A 23,586-nucleotide genomic window follows, 5' to 3' on the forward strand; every position below is an offset into this window, starting at 1 on the left:
AAAAGAAAAAAGGAAAAAGAAAAAAATGCCTGAGGCATAGAGATGTAGATACTGAAAACTGGAAGTTGTCCAGAGCAGCGGTCGCCAACCTTTCAGATCTCACGGACCACCAGTAGTCTGCAGACTGCTGTTCCAAAGCATTACTGAAAGGATAGAAGCCAAGGAATATGGGCAGGGCACTGGCAGTATCTACTGCAAAAGGTAAACCATAAATAGACTCTTCCCCAGTGAACAGAAGTAAAGCTTGAAACGATCTGTCCTTAGTTGAATTAAGTGATATGTCAGAAAAGCACAAGTAAGCATTAGTAAGAAATAGTTTGCCCAGTTTTTCTAGTTCTTCTCAAAGGAATGTTGTTCTAAACCAATCCAGGCAGTCACTGCAAGTTGCAGAATTCTCTATGATCTTTTAGATCACTATGGAATCTGTATTAATATCTTCATATTGACAATGATGTGGTTATTTTCTTGCCTTTTTTCTTTTTCTTTGAATATTCTTACTAGGCATTTACTATTAATATTATTGGTCTTTTCAAAAGAACAAGTTTTGGCTTTGCTGACCTTTATTACATGCTTTATTCTATTTTATCAGTTTTAGCTATTTTCATTACTTCCTTCTTTACACTTTGTTTTAATTTGCTGTTTTTTCCATTAACCTCTTGAACTTTTTATTTATATTAAACCTTGCTTTCTATTTATATTAAACCTCGCTTTTTATCCTAACATATGCATTTCAAATTATAAATATTCCTGGAAGCACAGTTTTTACTTAATAACAGTATATATATATATATATATATATATATATATATATATATATATATTTTTTTTTTTTTTTTTTCAGTTTAAAAATTTATGTAATTTTCATTATGATGTCTTCTTTGACTCTTAGGTTACCTAGGTTAGAGGTATATAGTACGGAATTCGTGCAAGGGGCTCGGCCCTTGCAGCTCTGGCTGCCTTATCCCCGCAACCCTCCCCCCCCCCGCCCCCGGGCTTCATCTGGAAGGTCATCCGGATGGTCATTCCCCTGTTCAGCTGTTAGGTCAATTTGCATATTATGCTTTTATTATCTATCTACGTAAAAGCCTAAGCGATTGTTGCAACCAAAATAACCAAACTGATGACCAAACAGGCTGCATTAAGCGACCATGCTGGCAGAGGTATTAGTGAGGGGCGACCAAAAGACCAAGCAGCAGGCTGCGTGGGGTGACCAGGCTAGCAGCGAGAGCAGTTGGGAGTAACCAGGCAAGTGGGGGCAATCAAGCAGGCAGGCAGATGAGCAGTTAGAAGCCAGCCGACCAGGATTGTGAGAGGGTTGTCCAACTGCTGGTTTAGGCCCAATCCTAAATCAGCCATCGGACATTCCCGGAGGGATCCTGGATTGGAGAGAGTGCAGGCTGAGAGGACCCTCCCCACTGTGCACTAATTCCATGCATCGGGACTCTAGTTATAGATAAAAGCACAGTGATCAGAACAGCAGAACAACCAGTGACTATGATGCACACTGCAGCAGCCAACCAGCCTGATCCCAGCCTTGATCGGCTCCCCCCAATCGGGGGTGGGGCCATCAGGCTCACAGCCTGCAACCCTTCCCTTCTGCTGGCCCCAACCCCAAGAGGCCCCCAACACCCCAAATCAGGCCAACCACCTGCAGCCCCTCAACCTCAATTAGGGGTAGGGTCTAACCTTGATCAGCCAGCCAACTACCTGTGGACCCTCCCTCTTTGTCCCCCAACACCCTATTAGGGATGGGGCCTGCCAGCCAACCTCCTGTGGACTCTCCCCACTGCTGGCCCTGATAGCTCCCATCGGGGTTAGCAGCCCAGACCCCACCCATGCATGAATTCATTCACCAGGCCTCTAGTATATTTTAACTTAAGAATATGACTTTCTAGTTTATCTTTGTTATTGATTCTAAAATAATTGTAAAATAGTTAGAGAATATGCTCTGCATGTTTTAATTCTTTGTAATTTGATTAGACTTGCTTTGTGACTTAGCACATGGTCAATTTTTATAAATATTCTGTGTGCTCTTAAAAAGAGCATATATAATATTCTGCCACTGTGAAGTTCAGTATTTACTAGTATATCTAGTATATATGTCAGTATATATTATATATACACACACACATATAAATACATGTCAGTTAGATCAAGTTTGTTTCAGCTCTGCTAATTTTGTGTCCATGCTCTATCAGTTATTCAGAGAATTATGTTAAATCCCACTAGGATTATAGAATTATCTATTTCCCTTTTAGCATTATCAATTTTTGTTCACCTTATCATACATAAAAGTTCTATATGTATGTGGGTCTATTTTTGAAATTTATCTTCTATTTTCTAGATTTGTCTGCAGAGTCAAGAGCAAGTAACAATATTTTAGTTACTAGAGTTCCAAAATAAGTTTTAACATCTAAGTGGGCAAATTCCAAGCTCTTTTCAACTACACTTTTCTTTCTTAATTTTCTTGGTTATTCTTCCTTTTATTTCCCATTTGAACTTTAGAATTACCTTTTAGTAAAAAAAAAAAAAAAAAAAAAAAAAAAAAAGCATCAAATTTTTTATTTATATGATATTTGTACATTTTAATTTCAGGAAAATTTACAGCTTTGTCTATATTATTTTCCAAAATGTACTACTTTACAATCAGGTCTTCTTTTCTTACTTTTAATAGAGTTTTAGAGATTTTAATTTATTGTTTTAATAGAGTATTCATTTCTAAACTAAAGTGAAGAAAATCAGTGTGTGGGAGTACTTGCTTGCTAAAATGGACATTCCCAAACCTACCCACAGAGATTTAGAACTATTATGGTGTTCAGACAGCCTCTGGTAGGTGGCTTAGAAAAATCTTTGAGAAATTCTAGTTTATAATCTTATATACTGAGTGGCCAGATTATTAGATCTCTGAAAACATAATAATCTGGACACTCAGTGTATATCCTATATAATAAAAGGCTAATATGCAAATTGTCCCCTCGACCAGGAATTCAACCATCAGGCAGGCTGGCCAACTGCCCATGTCTCCCATGTCCCCGCTTTGGCCAGGCTGGCCGGACCTCACCCATGCACGAATTCATGCACGGGGCCTCACACACACACACACACACACACACACACGCACGCACGCACGCTCGCAAGCACGCACGCACATATACACTGAGTGGTCAAATTATTATGCATTCAGAGATCATAATAATCTAACTACTCAGTGTATATCCCTTAGATGTTTCCCTAAGTATTTTACCTTTTTTTTGCCATTATAGATAAGTATTTTTTCTTTCATTTTTATCTTTAATTGGCTATTGTTTGCATATATAAAGGCTACTGGGTTCTATTTCTCATTATTGTTTTTGGGTGATTTCCAAAAGATAAGAGGAAAATAGTGGCATTTTTCCATCAATTTCAAACCAGATAATATACCATGGTAAATTACCTAAGTTAAGGTTATAATTATATGTAGTCTTTAGATATTTTCAGAGTTTGTTTGATTTTTTAATCATAATAGTATTAATTTGTCTTGTGGAAATAATGAATAATATATATTTTTTCACAGAAAAGGCACCTATGGTGTATTGCTCCCTTCCCACCAATTAGCTGCTACAAAAAAGTAGATATTCTCTTTAATTTTGGAAAACTCATTAATTTAAAAATTGATACCCATCTTGTGCTGAAAATTTCACTACTTATTATTTAGAAAAATGATCTGCAAGATAGAAATCTACAATATATTCTCTAGAATATTTATTTTACTCATGAATCTAAAAGTTTTGGACATTATTTTTATTTTACATTTTTGAAAAATTTGTCAGTGTTTTAAAAATTAGGAAAACCAACTGCACTTCTCTGTCCCAGAGTGGCATTTTATGGGTTATTAATAAAATTAGAATAAATACTAGACCTTACAATCAACAGCTTACAAACTACTAACCAACATTCCTATCATTATTCTTGAAAGGCTACCACCAACTAACTCTATTTAGTTAATAAAAGTCTAGAGTCAAGCTTGATATTAAGCCCTTCACAAGCAATAAGATAGAGACTTCAAGACTTTAGCTATACTATTGTGATTAAAAAAAGAAAAGGCACATAGATTGCCCTATGCCCAAAATACCTGCTTATATTTGGTCTTTGAGTGCAGTTAAAATCTTAAAAAAAGTGTATTTTGTTCTAATGAAGTGACTCTTGGTAGGCTCCCAGATAAGGGTTAGTCACCAGGAAAATCAAGCCAAGAATAAAAGCCTGGAACTTTTAGCCCCATTGAGAAAGGAACTGAAATTTGAATTATTCATTGATGACACCTAAATAATGAAGCATCCATAAAATTTTTTAAAAAGTAAGGGGTTTGGAGAACTTCCAGTTTGGTGAACATGGACACATACCAGGAGAAGGGTACACCCAAACTCCACTAGAACAGAAGTTCCTGCACTCAGGACCCTTCCAGACCTTGACCTGGATGTACATCTGTATCCTTTATCATAAACTACACTGTGCAATGAAATAGTAAACATAAGTGTTTCCCCAAGTCCTGTGGACTGTTCTAGCAAGTCATTCCAACCAAGAGATGGTTGTTAGTACCACAATTTATAGCCAGTCGATCAGAAGTACTGAGGACAACCTAAGACTGGCAAAGACATCTGAATTGGGGGCAACATTGTGGTACTGGGACCTTAACTGGGATCTGATACTAACTCCAGGTAGATGGTATCAGAATTGAAATGAATTGTAAGACACCTAGCTAGCCTTGGAGAATTGATCAGTGTGAAAATAAACTCTCATAATTACTGTCAGAAGTGCTGTGAGTTTGGAGGCAGTATGAGAGTAAAGGAACATAAAGTGTTTTCCTAGATAGTTACATACAGAGGGCTACCCTTCTGGTCCCAATGAACAAATTATCTTACCTGCATAGTTTGGAGAGAAAAATTTTCTTCTACAAACTTCTTAACGTAAGGGACCACACCTTTTGGTAGATTATTAATTGTACTCAATAACTTCTTCACTTCTAATAGTAGATTAACAGGCATAAGATTAGAAGGCATGTCTTTTTCCTGTTTATCCTAGAAGATATTATTAAAAATTTACACAATTATATTTGGCTAATATTAAAACCAAACTATTTTTAAAAAGAGCAAATCACTATGATAGACTACAGAAAACCCAAATAAAATTAAGACATTCTTCTGCTCTCAAGGAACTTACAACATTATAGGAAGTTTAAGATCAAAACTCAAGAAACTTTCTTATGAGGAATGTCATTATAAATTCACTTGAAAATTATAAACAAAGAAGAAATTCAAAGAGAAGGATAAATGACACCTTTTTTAATAAGGTGATGGGATAGAAAACATGAAAAATTTTAGGCGTATGAGTTACAACTTAAAAAATAGTTGTTCTTGCCAAAACCAGTTTGACTTGGTGGATAGAGCGTCGGCCTGCAGACTGGAGGGTCCCTGGTTCGATTCCGGTCAAGGGCATGTACATTGGTTTCGAGCACATCCCCAGTGGAGGGTGTGCAGGAGGCAGCTGATCAATGTTTCTCTCTCATCGATGTTTCTAATTCTTTATCCCTCTCCTCCCTTCCTCTCTGTAAAAAAAAAATCCACAAAATACATATTTAAAAAAATAAATAAAATAAAATAAATAAAAATAGTTGTTCTTAAGAAATACAAAGCATGCACTGAATTGGTAATTTAAAGCATAAAAATGATGAGTTTAAAATATTACATAGGTTAGTCTACATAATAATATGAAAACTATTTCTAAGAATGGCTTTTACATTAGTTGTGAGGAATGGGTGGGCAATAGAAATGGATAAAGGGCCTGGAACAGATGGAAGATGGCCTTCCTTTACCTTAACAAGATATTATAGCTTCTATACCCTGCTGAAACTTTGGGAATATGAATATGTTGCTACTGATCTCTGAATATCAGAACAGCTTCTTACTGCAGAGGCCTTAAAGGGCTGGAGTCACTGAAAATGCCCTTGAGTGGAGTTACTCTGACTGTAACTAGGAACCAATAAAGTCCACTCAGAATTATCTGCCTACTCTCCACTTCTGGGTTTGAGTCTTTATTTATTATTGTTATTATTTCAGAGAGGAAGGGAAAAAGAGAGAGAGATTAACATCAACAATGAAAGAGAGTCCTATATGCTCCCACACATGGAGACTGAGCCCACAACCACGTATGTGCCCTGATAAAGAATCAAATCGTGCCGAAACCGGTTTGGCTCAATGGATAGAGCGTCAGCTTGGGGACTGAAAGGTCCCAGGTTCGATTCCAGTCAAGGGCATGTCCCCAGTAGGGGGTGTGCAAGAGGCAGCTGATCGATGACTCTCTCTCATCGATGTTTCTAACTCTCTATCCCTCTCTCTGCCTCTCTGTACAAAATCAATAAAATATATATATATATTTTAAAAGGATCAAATTGTGACCTCCTGGTTCATAGGTCGATGCCAACCACCGAGTCATGCTATCTGGGCTGGGTTTGAGTCTTAAATTAAGATTCCTCCATCTCCAACAATATCTAACAAATACACCTTACTTTTTAAAAAAAAATATATTTTATTGATTTTTTACAGAGAGGAAGGGAAAGAGATAGTTAGAAACATTGATGAGAGAGAATCATTGATCAGCTGCCTCTTGCACACCCCCTACTGGGGATGTGCCTGCAACCAATGTACATGCCCTTGACTGGAATCGAACCTGGGACCTTTCAGTCCGCAGGCCTATGCTCTATCCACTGAGCCAAACCGGTTTCGTCTATACCTTACTTTTTTTTTTTTTTTTTTTACATCTTACTTTTTATAGTACTTCATTACATAAAAATTATATCCCAAAATGCAGGAAAACGTCTTAAATTTTCTAAAGGGTAAATAAGTGTATGTTGTGCTATTCTTACTATTCTTGCAACTTTTCTGTTGGCTTAAAATTTCTCAAAAGGTTAAAAAAAAAAAAAAAGGAACTTCCAAAAACTAGACAAGTGCTTGTAAAGAATGACCACTAGCCCTGGCTGGTTTGGCTCTGTGGATGGAGCATCGGCCTGTGGACTGGGAGGGCCCGGGGTTCGATTGCAGTCAAGGGCATGTACCTTGGTTGCAGGCACATCCCCAGTAGGGGGTGTGCAGGAGGCAACAAAAAATATATATTAGAAAAGAAAAGAATGACCACTGTCACCCTGGCCAGTGTTGTTCAGGGGTTAGAGTGTCTGCCCATATACTGAAGGATCTCAGGTTTGATTCCTGGTCAAAGGCACACATCTGGGTTGCAGGTTCTATCCCCAGTCCCTGATAGGGGCACCTGTGGGAGGCAACCAATCAATATGTCTCTCTCACACTGATGTTTCTCTCTTTCTCACTCTTCTATCCTCTCTCTCTTCCTCCATCCTTCCCTTCCACTCTCTCAAAAAATCAATGGGAAAAATATCTGTAGGTGAGGATTAACAACAGCAAAAAAAGATCATTCTCAGTAGTGTATATATTTCAAACTAAAAGTCAATTTTACCATCAAAAGTCACCACAGAATCATCTAACACTAATTATCAAACTGATACACATAAATTCTTTTTGACAGAAAATACTATAACCATCATGCTTGTTTAATATATCTTATAATAAATATAATTTTAAGTTATTTGTCAAAATATTTGATGCTCAATCCACTTTTTAAAAATTGATTTAAAAATAAATCAAATGCAAGTCAGTTCCTTCTTGCCTCTATATCCCATACCCGGAACCTTGAAATGTCTTTTGAATCTAGTCCCCCTGGTTCAAATGTGCATCCCTGTATATATTAGCATGTGTTGTGTACACTGTGAAAAATTTGTTATGGTAATAACCTCACACAAGTAAATACTATGGTTATTTTATGTTTATGTGTATTGTTTCATAAATTACTGAATAGCCTTTACAAACTTTGCTATTGTTGCTAATCCTCACCCGAGGATATTTTTCCATTGATTTTTAGGGAGAGAGGGAAAGACAGAGAAACATCGATGTGAGAGAAACACATCCATTGGTTGCTTCCTGCACAAACCGCAACCAGGGCTTGGGCAGAGGCGGAGCCTGCAACCAAAGTACATGCCCTGACTGGAATGGAATCCCCAGGACGCTTTGGTCCAAAAGCTGATGCTCTATCCATTGAGCCAAACCAGCTAGGGCCTTTACAAACTTTTTAAATGGATATCAATCATTATATTAAACCTGTTCATCCAAATTTCATTGAATATAAATATGTGATATTCATATATAGTAATCATAAAGTATATTATTATTAACAATAAAAGCCTTATACTAATATATAATTTATTTTCATTTATTGAGTACTTGACTTTCTAACAGTAAAGATGATAAAAACAGCCCAACTTGTATTGGTCAATGTTTAAGGATCAGCCTATGAACCAGGTCATACTTCCAGGTCAGGGCACATGCCCAGGTTTCAGACTTGATCCCCAGTAAGGCCCCGTGTAGGAAGCAGCCAATCAATGATTCTCTTCTTATCATAGATGTTTTTCTTTCTCTCTCTCTCTCCCTCTGAAATAATATATTTATTATATATATAATAAAAACAGGGAAGAGAATTAACTTCAGAAACAACTCAGTGAATTTCTTACTAAATAAAATTCAGTGTATGTGTGTGCTTTGTATGTATATTGTTTTCATTTTGCCTTTAAAAGACAAATAAGAGATTTCTTAAAACCAACTGTTAAAATGTTTCTTGGCAAGTCAACTCAATTATCTATTAATTTTAACTCACAGAGAAGACTGTTGCACAAAATGATAACTTTGAGACACAGATATCAATTATCAAAGCTAGACTTAATTATGAGTATAATCTTACTTACTAAAATAGAAAAGTGAACTTACCCTAAATCTTTAAAATAATTAATTAGATTTAACATTACACTACCTGCTTTAATCAATACTAATTCATTAACAATTAATGAAATTTAAATATTCTCTTACCAATTGATCAGTTAACTTTTCTACCTTATTCTCAGTTTCTTCCTTAGTCTCCTCCTCCACAGGAAGATCCCTATTTTAAATAAAAAAGAAAGGTGTACTCAGGGTATCGCCTTATAAAGAATATAATTAAATTTAGTAGTAAAAACTCTAACAAGTGAATTTTTGTCTGAAAGTTTCAGAAGTGTAAAATTGGTTATCAAAGACTGATAAAAGGAGGTAGGTGCCCTATCTCTTTAGGGACTCAATGAAATTATGCCATGTCCTAACTGTATGTGGTAGAGAGAATATAAAACTGATATTAAGGAAATTCTATCTTCAAACAGACACATACTAGACCAAAATAATGGGGTGGGGGGGGGAAATTAGCTTATAGCACTGTTTCAATGTAAAGAAAAAAGGTTCTTGAAAAGGTCAATGTTTTGTTTTATGTAAGTCCATATGTATGTCTTTATGAATATAATAAAGGTTTAGAAATGATCTATTAGTCAGATAATTTTATATTTTGTTTCAGGTTCCTAGCCTTACAATTGTCCAGTTTTCCAAAATTATTTTTTAAAATTCAGGCAGAATAGAATATTTAGAAAATTGTCAACTATTTTTGAAAAAGGAATAATTTGACAAGTTTTACTTTTGACATTGGCCTGAAATTTGAACATATGCAGTATTATATACTAAAATGAAAATTTTATTTATGAAATATATTTGCCTACATACAGAAGCATGACACAGAAATCAAAATATAAGAACCATAACACAGCATATATGATTTATATGATCTTAATTGTATATACTTGCAGAGATAAAACTGAGGTGAGAAACTTCTATCAATAGATTTACTCAAAATTGTACTTTATAAATATTACCCAATCTTACTTCACATTTATGTACTCATTTGACAGAAAATTCTTTATCATCTACATTGTGCAAACTGATTTTTTTTTTAGGGGAAAGTGGGACAGATAAAAAGTATAGCATTATTCACACAATGAAAGTTTCAACAAAAAATGATTCTTATACAGAAACAATGTTTCACAATATGATTCTCAGTGCTCTTTAAAATGTCATGAAAAAGAATAACCTATTCACTAGTGTTTCCAACTTTCTACTGTACAGTTTCTGTAAGAATATCTTAACAGCATGTTAAGTTACATCCAAAACTGAACTCATTATCTGTCCTCTCTTTGCTTCTCACACAAACACACATTATGATTCTCAGTGCTCTTTAAAATGTCATGAAAAAGAATAACCTATTCACTAGTGTTTCCAACTTTCTACTGTACAGTTTCTGTAAGAATATCTTAACAGCATGTTAAGTTACATCCAAAACTGAACTCATTATCTGTCCTCTCTTTGCTTCTCACACAAACACACATTATACCTATCTCTTTTTGAGATCCTTCTATTAATTAGTGGTATAATCAATATAATCTATATACATAAAGAGCCAGGGTCCATCACATCCAAAATGACTGGAGAGACAACAAAATGCAGGAGGGGCGGAGGTGGAGGGGTGGGGAAGGGGCTGGGGGCGAGGACATTAGCCTCTGGTCCAGGCTGGGCGGAGGCCTGATGACCTCATCACTGCCTCCTTGGTTGCCTCCAGAAGGACCTGGGCCCTCCCCTCCGTGGACCAGCGGCCCTTTTCCTGATACCATTCCCAGGATCTCTCAGACCCATTTGTGAAAGTCAGGAAAAACTGTGTGTGATCATTTCGCCCTGGAGACTCCCAGGGCTGACAGCAAGGGTGGGTTCTGTGGGGTCCCCTCTGTTATACAATCCAGGGTTGATACATCCTAATGTTGACTCTGACAGAACTTGGGCTGGTCCTCTGTGTATGTGAAATCCCGCTCCCTATACCAAAGCTCCCAAGTCTCTGAGATCCAGATGCAAAAATTGCCTGTTACCCCACCCTGGGGACTCCCAGGGCTTACACTGGAGGAGGGCACTGGTGGGGTCCCCTCTGTTGTGGCACCCAGAGTCCCTTTAGTGTTTCCTTGGGTCCTCACCTTGACTCTGGCAGGACTTGGGCTAGTCCTCTACGTATCTGAGATCCACTCCCTGGCCTATACCAAAGCCCCTAAGTCTCTGAGACCAGAATGCAGAAATCGCCTGTTGTTGTCATCCCACCCTGGGTGGGATGACTCTGTTTTAGGGTCAGGGTCCCTTCTGCCTCCCTCATGTTCTAAACCTTGAGCCCTGGCAGGTCCTGGGATCCTCCCTCTGTTGGCCCAAGGCTGGACTCCTCAGATCAAGGCCTCACTGCCCTGAGTCCTCTGCAGGAAATCAGTGTATATCACAGCCAGTACCAAGCCCAGCAATTCCAAAGCCTGATGGCAGGAGCTGAGATGGATTCCATAGGGTCCTTTAGCCCTCTCTCTAATCCATACTTTGACAGCATCTGGGCCTCCTGTCCTCTATGAACCTGAGTCTGCAATCCTCAGACTAAGGGTCTGATTACCCATATTCCCTCAGAAAGTGGGGTTGGGGGAGGTGCAGTTTTCAACATACAAACAGGAAACCCAATTTCAGGAATTTAAATTCCTGCCTCATTCACCTTATTATTTGTTAAACCCCAAATCTAGATACTTTGCCTACTATTATTACACCAAAGATTTTAAACAAAGCTAAGATAATCAGTTGAGCAACTCTATTAATTAAAGAGAGCTTAAAGGCAATGATTTCCACCTTGAAAAAAGAAAGCTGGGGAGAGCCGCATGGACAGTGGAAAAGGGGTGAGATGGAAACTTTCTCTGGTCATAGCCAAGAAGTGAATGGTTTTCAAGGTGCATAAGAGCAACCTGTACTAGGGAAGCAGGATGATTCACATCTCCACTGAGACAGTCACATTACCTTGGAAAGATTTTAGGTAAATCATATGAAAACTAGCTAATGGTGAAGGATGAGAAAGAACAATGAACCACTGAAATGGGTGGCCAAGGGAAACGTTTGGAGGAGGCATCATCTCCCTACCATGTGACTCATCAGAATTGAACATGGGGTCAATAGGTTTGAGAAGGCTTAGGAGTGCTAAAGAAATGCCCCTTTTTCTTACCAAAGCATCCTGGCCTCCTCACTCCTCCCCATGAAAGTGTCAGGATGGTGCTTTATGATGTCTAAATTTCTCTCCCAGAGCTACCATTAGCTGGAGGAGTGGCTTCCTGATTAATTAAAGCCTAGGGGGTGTAGCTCCTCATTGTCCTAGAGAAAAGCCTATGTTCAGGAGGCCTGGGGGAAGGCCCTGGGAAATTTTGGCATGGTAAAGATGACCAGGAAACCACAAACTCCTAGCACAGTTAGGTAACAACCAACCCCATTCACCAAAAGAAGGTAAAAGGGGAAGAAGCCCTGTTAACCAGGTCCAGTGTCCAGGATAAAAGGCTCACACCCAAACTTCTCCTCCTCTTCTTTAGTGGCATATCCCCAAGACTCCCTGGTCTTGCCTGGAAGATTCCATCCTCAACCCATACTTTTTCTCATGAAGACTTCTTTTCCCTTTCATCCCAGCCATTTCCCCACAAACCAATGTCCTTCTGTGCTCACTCTGTTGTCCTTCCAGGTACTAAAGACATCCAAGGGGGTGAAAAGATGTCTTTAAGGGAGTTCAAGGGGAGGAGCCTTTCCAAAAATTCCTACCCCTTCAAGAAAACCTAAGAAAGCTATAAAGCCAACAATATGTGGCCATTATCACAGGCAAAATGAGGAACTGAATAAAAATTAACCAAAAAAAAAATACCAAGAAAATGTAGAAAAATTCACCACCTCAAGTGGTAACTTGGGTAGCCAGTAACTTCAGAGCAAGGCCAAAGACCTCAGAACTATCTATGAAGTCTCTAAAGTCTGGCCCCTAAGAAATGCTGACAGTGTGGTAGCCAAATTTTACACCTACAGGGTATACCAGTAGTGATGATTAAAATAAAATTGATAAGTGGTTCACTTCCAGTGTAAGCATAATTTGCAGTCCATTTTTATTAAATTTATTGGGATAACATCTACATTATAAAAGATGAGAGGCCATCACATCCTAAATGACCAAACAGACAACAAATCATCAGGAGGGGAGGAGCAGGGCAGGAGGTGGGGGGTGAAGCAGGGTGGCAAGGTGGTTAGCCTCTGGACTGGCCAGGCGGAGGCCTAACAACCTTGCCGATGGCTCAGTGGCTGCAGGTCAGACCTAGAGAGAGACCTGGAGAGGCAGGGCGTAATCAACAGCCACCATGGCTGCAGGCAAGGCCCAGAGAGAGAGAGAAGCAGGAACTGATCAGCAGCTGCCTTGGCTGCTGGCAAGGCCCAGAGAGAGAGAGGGGGGCAAGGGCTGATCACAGTCACATCCCCTAAGAGGTCCCCGATTGGAGAGGGTGCAAGCTGGGCTGAGGGGAAACCACTCCTCCACCTCTCCACCCCTGTGCACAAATATCATGCACTGGGACTCTAGTATAATATAGTGGTACCATATTAATGGTATAATTTCCTTCTGGTCATCAGGAACCTATGAGCCATCTCTACTTTTTTTTTTTTCTGGCTTACATTTTCTCTTTTTAATAAAAAGGCACCTATAAAACAGGTCAGTTCAGTACAGGCAGCACAGAGACCCCCAGAACAAGCCTAGAAATAGTTTCAAAATAAAAACCCAAAGGATGTCTTCACATATTGTATTTATATATTTATATTTATATATATTTATATAATGGTACAAAATGGCTGGGGATGGAGGAGGCTAACCTGTGGAGTTTACCTGGAGAAGCTACTCTGACAGCAGGTGGGAGAGGGAGAGTGCTGGCCTGGGGTCTGTCCCTCCCCTCTGGGCAGGCAACGTGGAGACAGTCTGGAGAGTCTGTGGAGGGGAGGGGCAGGCTCACAGACACGGGCAAGCGGGCCGAGCGGAGGCAGCACAGCATCTCTACTTCTTTTATCCCTTTTCTCATATTTAGGCAGTCATAGAATTCTGTTTATTCTAGTTTTATAAATCCCTCCTTTCTTACTATTTCCTATTCCTAGTATTGCAAGCCTCCATCAGCTTCTTCCCAAGCGATTAGTGTTGTATCTTGAAATTGCATTTATTTCCACTATCAATAGAGGTAGTCTTTCCAAAATATAGCATAAAATTTCATTTATCTTCTTAAAATGGCAATTGTTCTGCACAAAATAAAGCTAAACTCCTTAACAGGACAGTCAAAATGCTCGCTAAGAATTTGTCTTAAGTACTTTTTCTTTCCATTTCCTTAACCAAATTACCTCCCATCTTCTCTGCTTCTACACCCATCAAAATGCTTCCTAGTCTTTAAAATTCAATTCAAACAGTACCTTGTGAAAACCCACTTAACCCCAGACAGTAATTATCTTTCCTTCCAATATATAGCCTCAGCATCTCTAATATAACACTTATGTATGCATTTTGCCTAAATATATCCTTTTATATACTTTCCTACATTATAATTCTTAAAACACAAATTTTGTTTAGTCTTTATTCCCTAAGTATCAAGAAGGTCAGTAAATACTTATAAAATAAATAGAGCACGTTGCTTATTATATAAGATAGCTATAGAAGGGAGATCTCCAATACTAACCTATTGTTTAGTATTATAAGGGAGAGGTATAGGCAGGCTAATCTGGTACCTGATTGGAGGGACTTTTGGCGTGGCCCCAAATGAACCATTCAATACTCTTTTGTGTTATGCTTAAGTTACCTTCTATAAAAGAGAATAATAGCATCTACCTCATAGAGTTGTTATCCATCCTAAAAAAAGAGAAATATGCAAATTGACCACACCTTTGCTACACCCACCAGCCATGCCCACCAGCCAATCAGGGCGAGTATGCAAATTAACCCAACCAAGATGGCAGTTAATTTGCATATCCAGGCCAGAGTGAAGACTGAAGACAGTATAGAAAGAAGCCAAGCGCTGCAGAAGGGAGCGCTGCTTCTTCTGCGGAGAAGCAAGCAAGCGGGGCAGGGGAGAAGGGAGGGAAGCAGGCAGGGCAGGGAGTAGGGAGGAAAGCAGGTGAGGTGGCGACTGCAGCAGGAAGCCATATTGTAGGAATCTTCCTGCATCAGGGCTTCTAGTAAGGTTTATATGTTAACACTAGTGGCCCAGTACACAAAATTCATGCACTCAGGGCAGGGGGACCCCAGCCTGGCCTGTGCCGTCACAGTGTGGGAGCCTCGCAATCCATCGCCCTAAAGAGGTAGGCCCTGTCCACCCATCCAGGGCTCCTCCATGGATTTCCCCAAAGAGGTAGGCCAGACCTGGAAAGGCCTGCAAACTCCCAGGCCAGGCTGCAGTAGGGCCACTGCAGAGGCCTCTCTGCACGCCTGCGGACCCCCGGTGCAGATGCACATAGGCCTCTGCCATCCCCCCGCCCCCCGGCCCCTGTCCTATATGCTACAAGTTCTCACCATCCACACCTGTGCGCACACAGCTTGCTGATTGGTCATTATGCATGAGGGCATCCTGACCAATTTGCATAATACCCTATTAATAGTATAGATTTGTAAAAGCATTTAAAACAATGTCTGGCAAAGAGTAAGTCAATGTAAGTGCTTGTTAAATGATATATATAATAATATAATACTTTATTGAAAATGCCCAAATATGACAAGCTTTGGTTTATTTTTCAACCAGGGTGTGGTCCTTAAATAAATTTTCTAAAATTAGATTTTACTCAGTTTACTAGTACATCCTCCACTCTTCAAAGTCGCTAACTGTCTTGAAAAACAAGGGTATCTCATTCACAGTAGCTTTCCAAGATTATATAGAAGAAACAAGTATTGTGTCTTTGGAATATAACAAATGCAGTTGGCTTTTGTCAATCCACCTCTTACCTCACAAAAAATTCTTCTGGAAGAGAATCCATGATGCACAATGTTCTTTTGCAAAAGTCTTATTCCAATATTTACAGTCTGACTTCTACTACTGCTGTTTAAAGCTGTAAGAAAAGTAGTATTTTTAGTGGAAATGTAGGAGGATTACATTCTTTCTCCCTACTATATAAGTAGTACACGATCATTAAAGAAAACTTTGAAAATTTTAATAGAAAATAAAGATCACAATTTCATCATCTAAACATAAATTACTATTTACATTTTAAAATACTTAATTGCTTTTCAAGCATAGGTATATTTGACCAATTTGTAATCATATTGAATAGACAATACTCTACACTACCTTTTTCACCACTGAAAACTATGTCAAAAGCATTTTTCTTATTATTTTGTACCTCTGGTAATTATTCTAATAGTTACACAATTCTAATTGATCAATTAGGGTTTCTTTGACCATTTTCTTATAGTTGGACATTTAGATTGTTTCTCATTGTCTTATAAATAGCATTTTGATAAATTCCACTGCCCATAGGCCTTCTCTATATTTATGGTTATTTCCTTATCATTTGCAACAGTATGGGTGGACCTGGAAAGCATTATGCTAAGCAAAATAAGCCACTTAGAGAAAGTTAAATATCACATGAACTCACTCATTTGTGAAATATTATGAACAATATAAACTGATGAATAAAAATAGATCCAGAGACACAGAAACAAGGAACAGACTGTCAAACCTCAGAGAGAAGGTAGAGGAGGTTGGGGAGGTGAGAGGTCAACCGAAGTACTTATATCCATGCATATGACCAAGACCAATGGACACAGGCAATAGAAAAGTGGGGGCATGTGCTGAGAGGTGCGAGTGGGCGGGAAGAAGTCAATGGAAGAAAAAGGAGACATAAGTAAAACTTTCAACAGTAAAGAATTACCAAAAAAAAAGTAAAATAAAAAATACAGAGTTAATTCCACTTTCAAAAAAAAAAAAATCTCAGAAGTAGAATTCCTAAGTGAAAAAAACACAAATATTTTAAGCCTCCTATATATTGTTAAATGGCTTCTGAAAATGTTTGTACATTGTTTTTAAATCCCCTGATCAATTTACGGGTTCTGATTGGTCAATAAGTTTACATTTAATGTGTGGGAAGATTTCCCATGAGTCTGTTACCCTCGAATGCTCTGGTACTTACAGATTATACAGTGTCAAGTAAAAGAGTTGATTTGAATGTAAAAAGAAACAAACAAACAAAAAAACACACCACAATTTGCTCTTCTCAATGCTATTGGCTTGAAAATAAGACAATAAGACAACTGCTGTTTTGCAGGACAGGAATTTAGTTATTGAAAATTTTTCTTATGCCCAATAAAATTAGATTTTCTTTCTTGGCACTACTGACATTTTGGGCTCGATAAATCTTTGATATAGGAAGTTGTCCTATACATATGTATGTATGTATGTATGTATGTATTTAAAATCCTCACCCAGTGATATTTTTCCATTGATTTTTAGAGAAAGTAGGAGAGGGAAATATAGAAATATTGGTTGCCTCCTGCATGAGCCCTGACCAGGGTCTGGGGGTCAGGGAGGAGCCTGCAAAGAAGGTGAAGTACCCTTGACCCAAATGGAACTCAGGTCTGTAGGTTGACACTCTGCTGAGCCAAATTGGTTAGGGTGTTTTTATTTATTTTTCTAATTGACTTTAGAGAGAGGAAAGGGGAGAGGGGAGACAGGAGAGCAGGAAGGACAATAGAGGGAGAGGGAGAAGAAGAGAGATGGGGTGAGGAGAGGAAGGGGGCAGGGGAGTGGGAGAGGGAAGTGGAAGAGGAGAGGGAAAGGAGGGGCAGAGGGAGATAGAGAAGGAGATGGAGGGGGCAGGAGAGAAGAGAGAAAGATTGGCTGTCTATTGAACTCACTGGGGGATTACTCCCAACTGGGGATTACTCCCACAACCAGGGCAAATGCCTGGATTGGGAATGGAACCCACTACCTTTTGGTGTATGGGACTATGCTCCAACCAGCTGAGCCATGCTGGCAAGGGCTGTCCTACACAGTTTTAGAATGCTTAGCAGCATGCAGGCCTCTACCCAGTAGATGCCAGTAGCAACTCCCCCACTTCTCAGCCCCACTGTGGCAACCAAAAATGTCTCTAAACATTGCCAAATGTGCCCTGGGGATAAAATTGCCCCCAGTTGAGAACTACCTAACTAGATAAATGAGTTAAAATGAAAAGGCTAATTAAATGAACATATAACACATTGTTCTGAGGAAAAAAAAATAATACCATCCTTATATTACATAGCATGTACAAGCAATAAATCACCTGTCTAACATGAAAGAGAAATGACATAACATATCTCATTTAGATTCCCATCAATGCCAAAAATAAATTGAGAGTTTGTATAACTTTTGTAGTTACAAGCAGAGAAACATTGGAATTAGTCTGCAAGGGTATATAAACCTGCTTTGACACACAATAGTTGTGCAACCTTGTGTAAATTAACACCACTGTGCCTCCGTTCCCTCATCTGAAAAACTGGGATTAACATACTTGTTTCATAGGGTTATCATGAACAGTAGGTATTTAAAACATGTAATAGCACAGTACCTAGCACATAGTAAGCTCTACCTGTGTCCCTATTATCACCATCATTATCATTTATTTTTTTTAAGTTTTCAGCAAAATTAGTTTGCTTTTCTTCCAATTATCTACATTGGATAAATAGTATTATACAGAAAGGAATGGTAATAATGATACTTAAGAACTGAGACAAAAATGACAATTTTGTATTTTTCTTATTAGCATATATACATCAGCCATATCCTTTAAACTGCATGATATGCCATTGTAAAATAAATCATTCTCTGCCCACTAGTGATAAATTCTTAAATTGTCTCCATTTGTGTCTTGTTTTGGTGTGGTTTTGTTTTTGTTTGGCTATTACAAACAATGATGCAATTAACAATCTTAAAGCTACAACTTGGTAAAAATTAGATAGCTATTTTTAAAAGCTGGATTTCCTAGGTCAGCATTGAACTCAAGAAGTTCATGGATCTGTTAATAACATAAAATTGGACACCATTAGTTACCACTTCTATTAGATTTTTACCAAAAGCATTAAAAAATCTCCTTAAAGTTGATGTGATATGTTTTGACCACATATATGAGCAGTAATAACTTCAAGGCTTAAAAAAAAAAATGAACAGGACACTCTCTAGAAATAAGGCAAGGCACTTTGTGCCAATATTTTAACTATTACTGATCAGATTATGTCTGCTAGAAAAGCAGCAACAGCTATTCATATGGGTTGCTTTTAAGTTACCAAATCAGGTGTTCTGTGATTCTAGTACTCTTAAAGTTGTTATTTCTTGTATGTTAGACAGCTTCAGATAAACAAGAATGGCTATCAGGTTAGACTCAAAGAATAACAAGCTGTACTATTATTTTGTTATTAGCTGTGTTAATACACTACAAAATACACTGAGTGGACAGATTATAATGATCTCTGAACACATAATAATCTGGCCACTCAGTGTATATCCTTATATAATAAAAGGCTAATATCCAGATTGTCCCCTCTACCAGGAGTTTAACCAGCAGGCTGGACAACTGCCCAAGTCCCCTCCCCCTGGCCAGACCCCACCCATGCATGAATTCATGCACCAGACCTCTAATGTGTGTGTGTGTGTGTGTGTGTGTGTATACATACATACTTACATACATATATATATGTATGTATGTATGTATGTATACACACACACACACACACACACACACACACATTAGAGGTCTGGTGCATGAATATGTATGTATGTATGTATGTATGTATACACACACACACACACACACACACACTGAGTGGCCAGATTATTGTGCGTTCAGAGATCATAATAATCTGGCTATTCAGTATATATTGATCACTTGATTTTCAAATATCTAGTTTCTTTCATTTTTGTATTTGTTTAACTTCTTGTCAAGGCTACAAAATGAATGTACCTAGAAAAGTGACTAAAACATTATTTTACTTTAAATAAAACATATTTAGTTTAATCAAGCAAACTCCAAGATGGGTGCATGATGACCAGAGAATCTTTGCAAAATTATCAGAAATTGAATACATTCTCAACCCAAAAGATTAGGATATTCATTGTTCATCTCACCTGGTAGCTTACTCCAGGAAACAAAAACTTTGCAATGTATACCCACTGCCTCCTCCTTATATTGATAAATTTTCCAAAATAGAAAACATCCTTGACAAAATTAGCATCCTGGCATAAATTAAATAAATATTTAATTATTTTCATATCTAATCAGTCAATTATTTTTGCACATACAAAGGCAAATCCAAAGGATATATATTCATTTGTTTTGAATATTTGGAATGTACCTACAATTATGATGCATAGGTTATGATTTACCTGAAAAAAAACATCTAGATATCAAACTATCCATCAGTTTCAGGTATTTCCAGGTAGCACTGCCAAAACAACACTGTTCAAAAATGTAGCTGGGAACTGTTGAAAGGAGCATCTGTTACCCCTAAGCAAATTCTCCAAAAGTGAAATATTTTCAACAACTTAAAAATATTATGTTGTCATTACAAGTGTTAGACAAAAGGAAATAAGACAGGATGTTGAGACATGATACATGTAGAGATGATAAGCAGAGAATGGAGGATACCATATGTACTTGACTCCATCACCACAAATAACAAAGTACCCTACCCAAATCCAACTTGATCCACCCACATGAGAAAAGTACTGCCCGTCATTATCACAGAAAGACATATATTTGTAAGAAGAGTTTAGATGAGAAGGTAGATCAAGCGTTTAGTTATAAAAATTTTACATTCATATAAAATTAATTGGGGGGGCGGGCCTGGACAGTATTGCTCAGTGGTTAGAGCATCAATCCAGAAACCAAAGGGTTATGGGTTTGAGTCCCGGTCAAGGACATGTACCCAGCCCAGGTCAGGCACATGCAAGAGGCAACCAATTGCTGTGTCTCTTTCATATCAATGATTGTTTATTTCTCTCCCTCCCTTCCACTTTTCCTTAAAAATTAATGGGAAAAATACCCTCAGCTGACCATTAACCAAAAAAATTAACAGGGTGCATTAACTTGATTTCATTGAAAATAAGATTTTCAATAACTCCTATTTGCTGGGCTCTGGGCTATGTATCTGTGTACAATGAATATACATCTGATCTTCACACAACTCTGAAAGATAAACATTACTCTACTAGAAGCCCAATGCACTCGGGGGGGTCCCTCAGCCAGGCCGGCACACTCTGGCAGCACCTTTGGCCAAGTAGCCTGGGCCTCCCTATGTGGGGCAGGATGATACTGGTCAGTGATGGGGGGTGGGGGTACCTCAACCAATCGCATGCCTCCCACCTTGGCTGGCCTGGCCCAGTGCGTGTCATAGCGTGGTTGTCCAGAAGGTCATTCTGCTGTTCATCCATTTGGTCGATTTGCTTATTACCCTTTTATTATTATAGAAGATTCCATTTTAAAAATTAAGAAACTAAAGCTTAGAAAGTTCACATAACTAATATATCAATAAGACCAGAAATTCATGCCCAAGTTTCACCAACCACAAATTCCATATTCTTTCTACTATGCACCATTAAGTGAAATATTTTACTTTATATACATTTAGTGTAAAATTAGATATTCAACTAGGTAATAATTACTCAGAATTATTTACATGACTGCACTGGTCAGTAAATGATACTGTAAAAATAATCATGCTGCCCAGCCAATGTGAATCAGTGGTTGAGCATTGACCTATGAACCAGGAGGTCAGGTTTCAATTCCCAATCAGGGCCCAGGTTGCAGGTTTCATCCCATGTGGGGTGTGCAGGAGGCAATCTAATCAATGATTCTCTCTAAAAAAATTAATAAAAATGTATTTTTTAAAAGATAATCATGCATCTTAATATTTCATAGTATACTATTCACATTAGTTTTTGCTAAGAGAATTCATTTGCTCAATAAAACAATTCAGAATAATGCCAGATACTATATTTGATACTGAAATTAATAATACTTGTCTAAATACTCTGTCAAAGTTGAAGATTTGGAGGAAGTCTCCAATTATTTGATCACATTATCTTTAAAGCAATAAACCTGATAATACATTAATATAAATGGACAGCAATTCACTTATCAATTATATGCAACTACAGCTATAATATTATAAAGGATGAAATTAAAATAAGTAAAAATAAAAGTTCTAACATTTGTTCCACACCCCAATAGATGTTTTCACATATCTCGAGATGTGCACTCTACTTTGGGTACCACTGTCTTAGAAAAGTTTCACATTTCAGTTCAGGAAACAGTTATCTACTCACTTCATGAACTTGATGATATCTATTTTCTGAAAGATCAGAAATGTAAAATTGAGACATATAGAGGACCTCTCTGCACAAAGTAGACCTTCAATATATATTAGTTATAATTAAAAATGATTACTGTACCTTAACATAAAATAAAGTATGTCACATTCACATTTATTATTTACAAAATTGGACTCAGAAACAATGGATAGTACTTGTGTTTAAACAAAATGACATCCTTCTGAAATTACATGTAAAAATGGCAGAGAAGCTGTAGCCAGTTTGGCTCAGTGGATAGTGTTGGCCTGTGGACTGAAGAGTCAGGGGCACATGCTAGGTTGCAAGCTCAATCCCCCGGAAGGGGGCGTGCAGGAGGCAACAGATCAATGATTTTCTTTCATCATTGATACTTCTCTCTCTCCCTCTTCTCTCCTTTCTGAAATTAATAAAAATATATTTAAAAAATAATATTAATAAAAATGGTAGGGAAAACATTTACCAAAAATATCCAAACCTTGTACTCTTAACCTTGAGTTGAATTCTGTAAAATGTATAGGAAAAAAAATCAGAAATTATTTGAAAGTGAGAAAGTTTTTTTTTTTTTTTTTTTTTTTTTTTTTTTTTTTTTTTTTTAATCATTTGGCAAATCTTTTAGAGATTACCTGACTTTTAACACTTAACAGTTGGGAAAGGAAACAGGAAGAATAATTATAAAGAGAGAATACTTTTGGTTTATATATGATTTCTGGCTTTGTGATGAAGATAAACATTTCTAAAAAAATGAGAAATGACATTAATTGTACAGACTCTGTTTTCTGGACCAGCATATAGGATAAAATCAATTTAATATTAGTATTTGAATTGTTTTAGCCATAGTGGGGACATGGTATCCAAATGACCCTATATAGACCTCTTGCCAGTTATACCACTGACTTTCGTAGCCTTTAATCTTTAGAACCTGGACCAATAAAACTTTTGTTCTACCTATTTATGCCTATTGAATAATCTAGTTTTATATTTGGTCTCATGTCCCTGCTAGAATGCAACCCCTACAAAGTCAGAAAAAATTTCTTTGAGCCCTCTGTTTTATCCCTCGTGCCTAGAACACCTGGCACAGTTAAACACTCAATATTGATTTAAAGAATGAAGCCTCCCATCCTTCTGCACACTGAAAGGCCTCTGAAAGCAGAAGTAAGGGGTGAGCTTATGTGTAGATTATTTCATTTCTCTGCCAACTTCAAGTTCTCCTTTAGAAGTCAAGAGCAGCCCAGATGCTACAAGACTGATCCCTGAGGACAACCACTGGGACAAGATAGACTCTCTGTTTTTCTCTAATGGAATTACTAAAAAGTAAAAACAAGAATAAAGCCAAAGTTGGTTATTGAAATACTAAGTAGACTAATGGCTGTAAAGTCCAACTAAGAAAAGAGAAATAACATTAGGATGAAAAGGAAATTTAAAACTACAAA

At 37.7% G+C, this 23,586-nt stretch overlaps 1 protein-coding gene across 2 annotated transcripts in view; it reads right to left on the reverse strand.

Annotated features, from left to right (window-relative positions):
- The window catches only part of DZIP3 (DAZ interacting zinc finger protein 3), a 113,802-nt gene that overhangs the window by 88,012 nt on the left and 2,204 nt on the right, over positions 1-23,586 (reverse strand). For both annotated transcript variants that reach the window (XM_084874009.1, XM_084874010.1), the window contains exons 2-4: positions 15,781-15,884; positions 8,961-9,030; positions 4,899-5,054 (exon numbers count right to left, since the gene is read on the reverse strand). In XM_084874009.1, coding sequence (XP_084730135.1) covers positions 4,899-5,054; positions 8,961-9,030; positions 15,781-15,812 — 258 coding nt within the window. In that variant the 5' untranslated portion in view covers positions 15,813-15,884. The remainder of the gene's footprint in view (positions 1-4,898; positions 5,055-8,960; positions 9,031-15,780; positions 15,885-23,586) is intronic.

This window comes from Pipistrellus hanaki (genome assembly GCF_964339955.1).
Source record: "Pipistrellus hanaki genome assembly, chromosome: 2".
Lineage (NCBI taxonomy): Eukaryota > Metazoa > Chordata > Mammalia > Chiroptera > Vespertilionidae > Pipistrellus > Pipistrellus hanaki.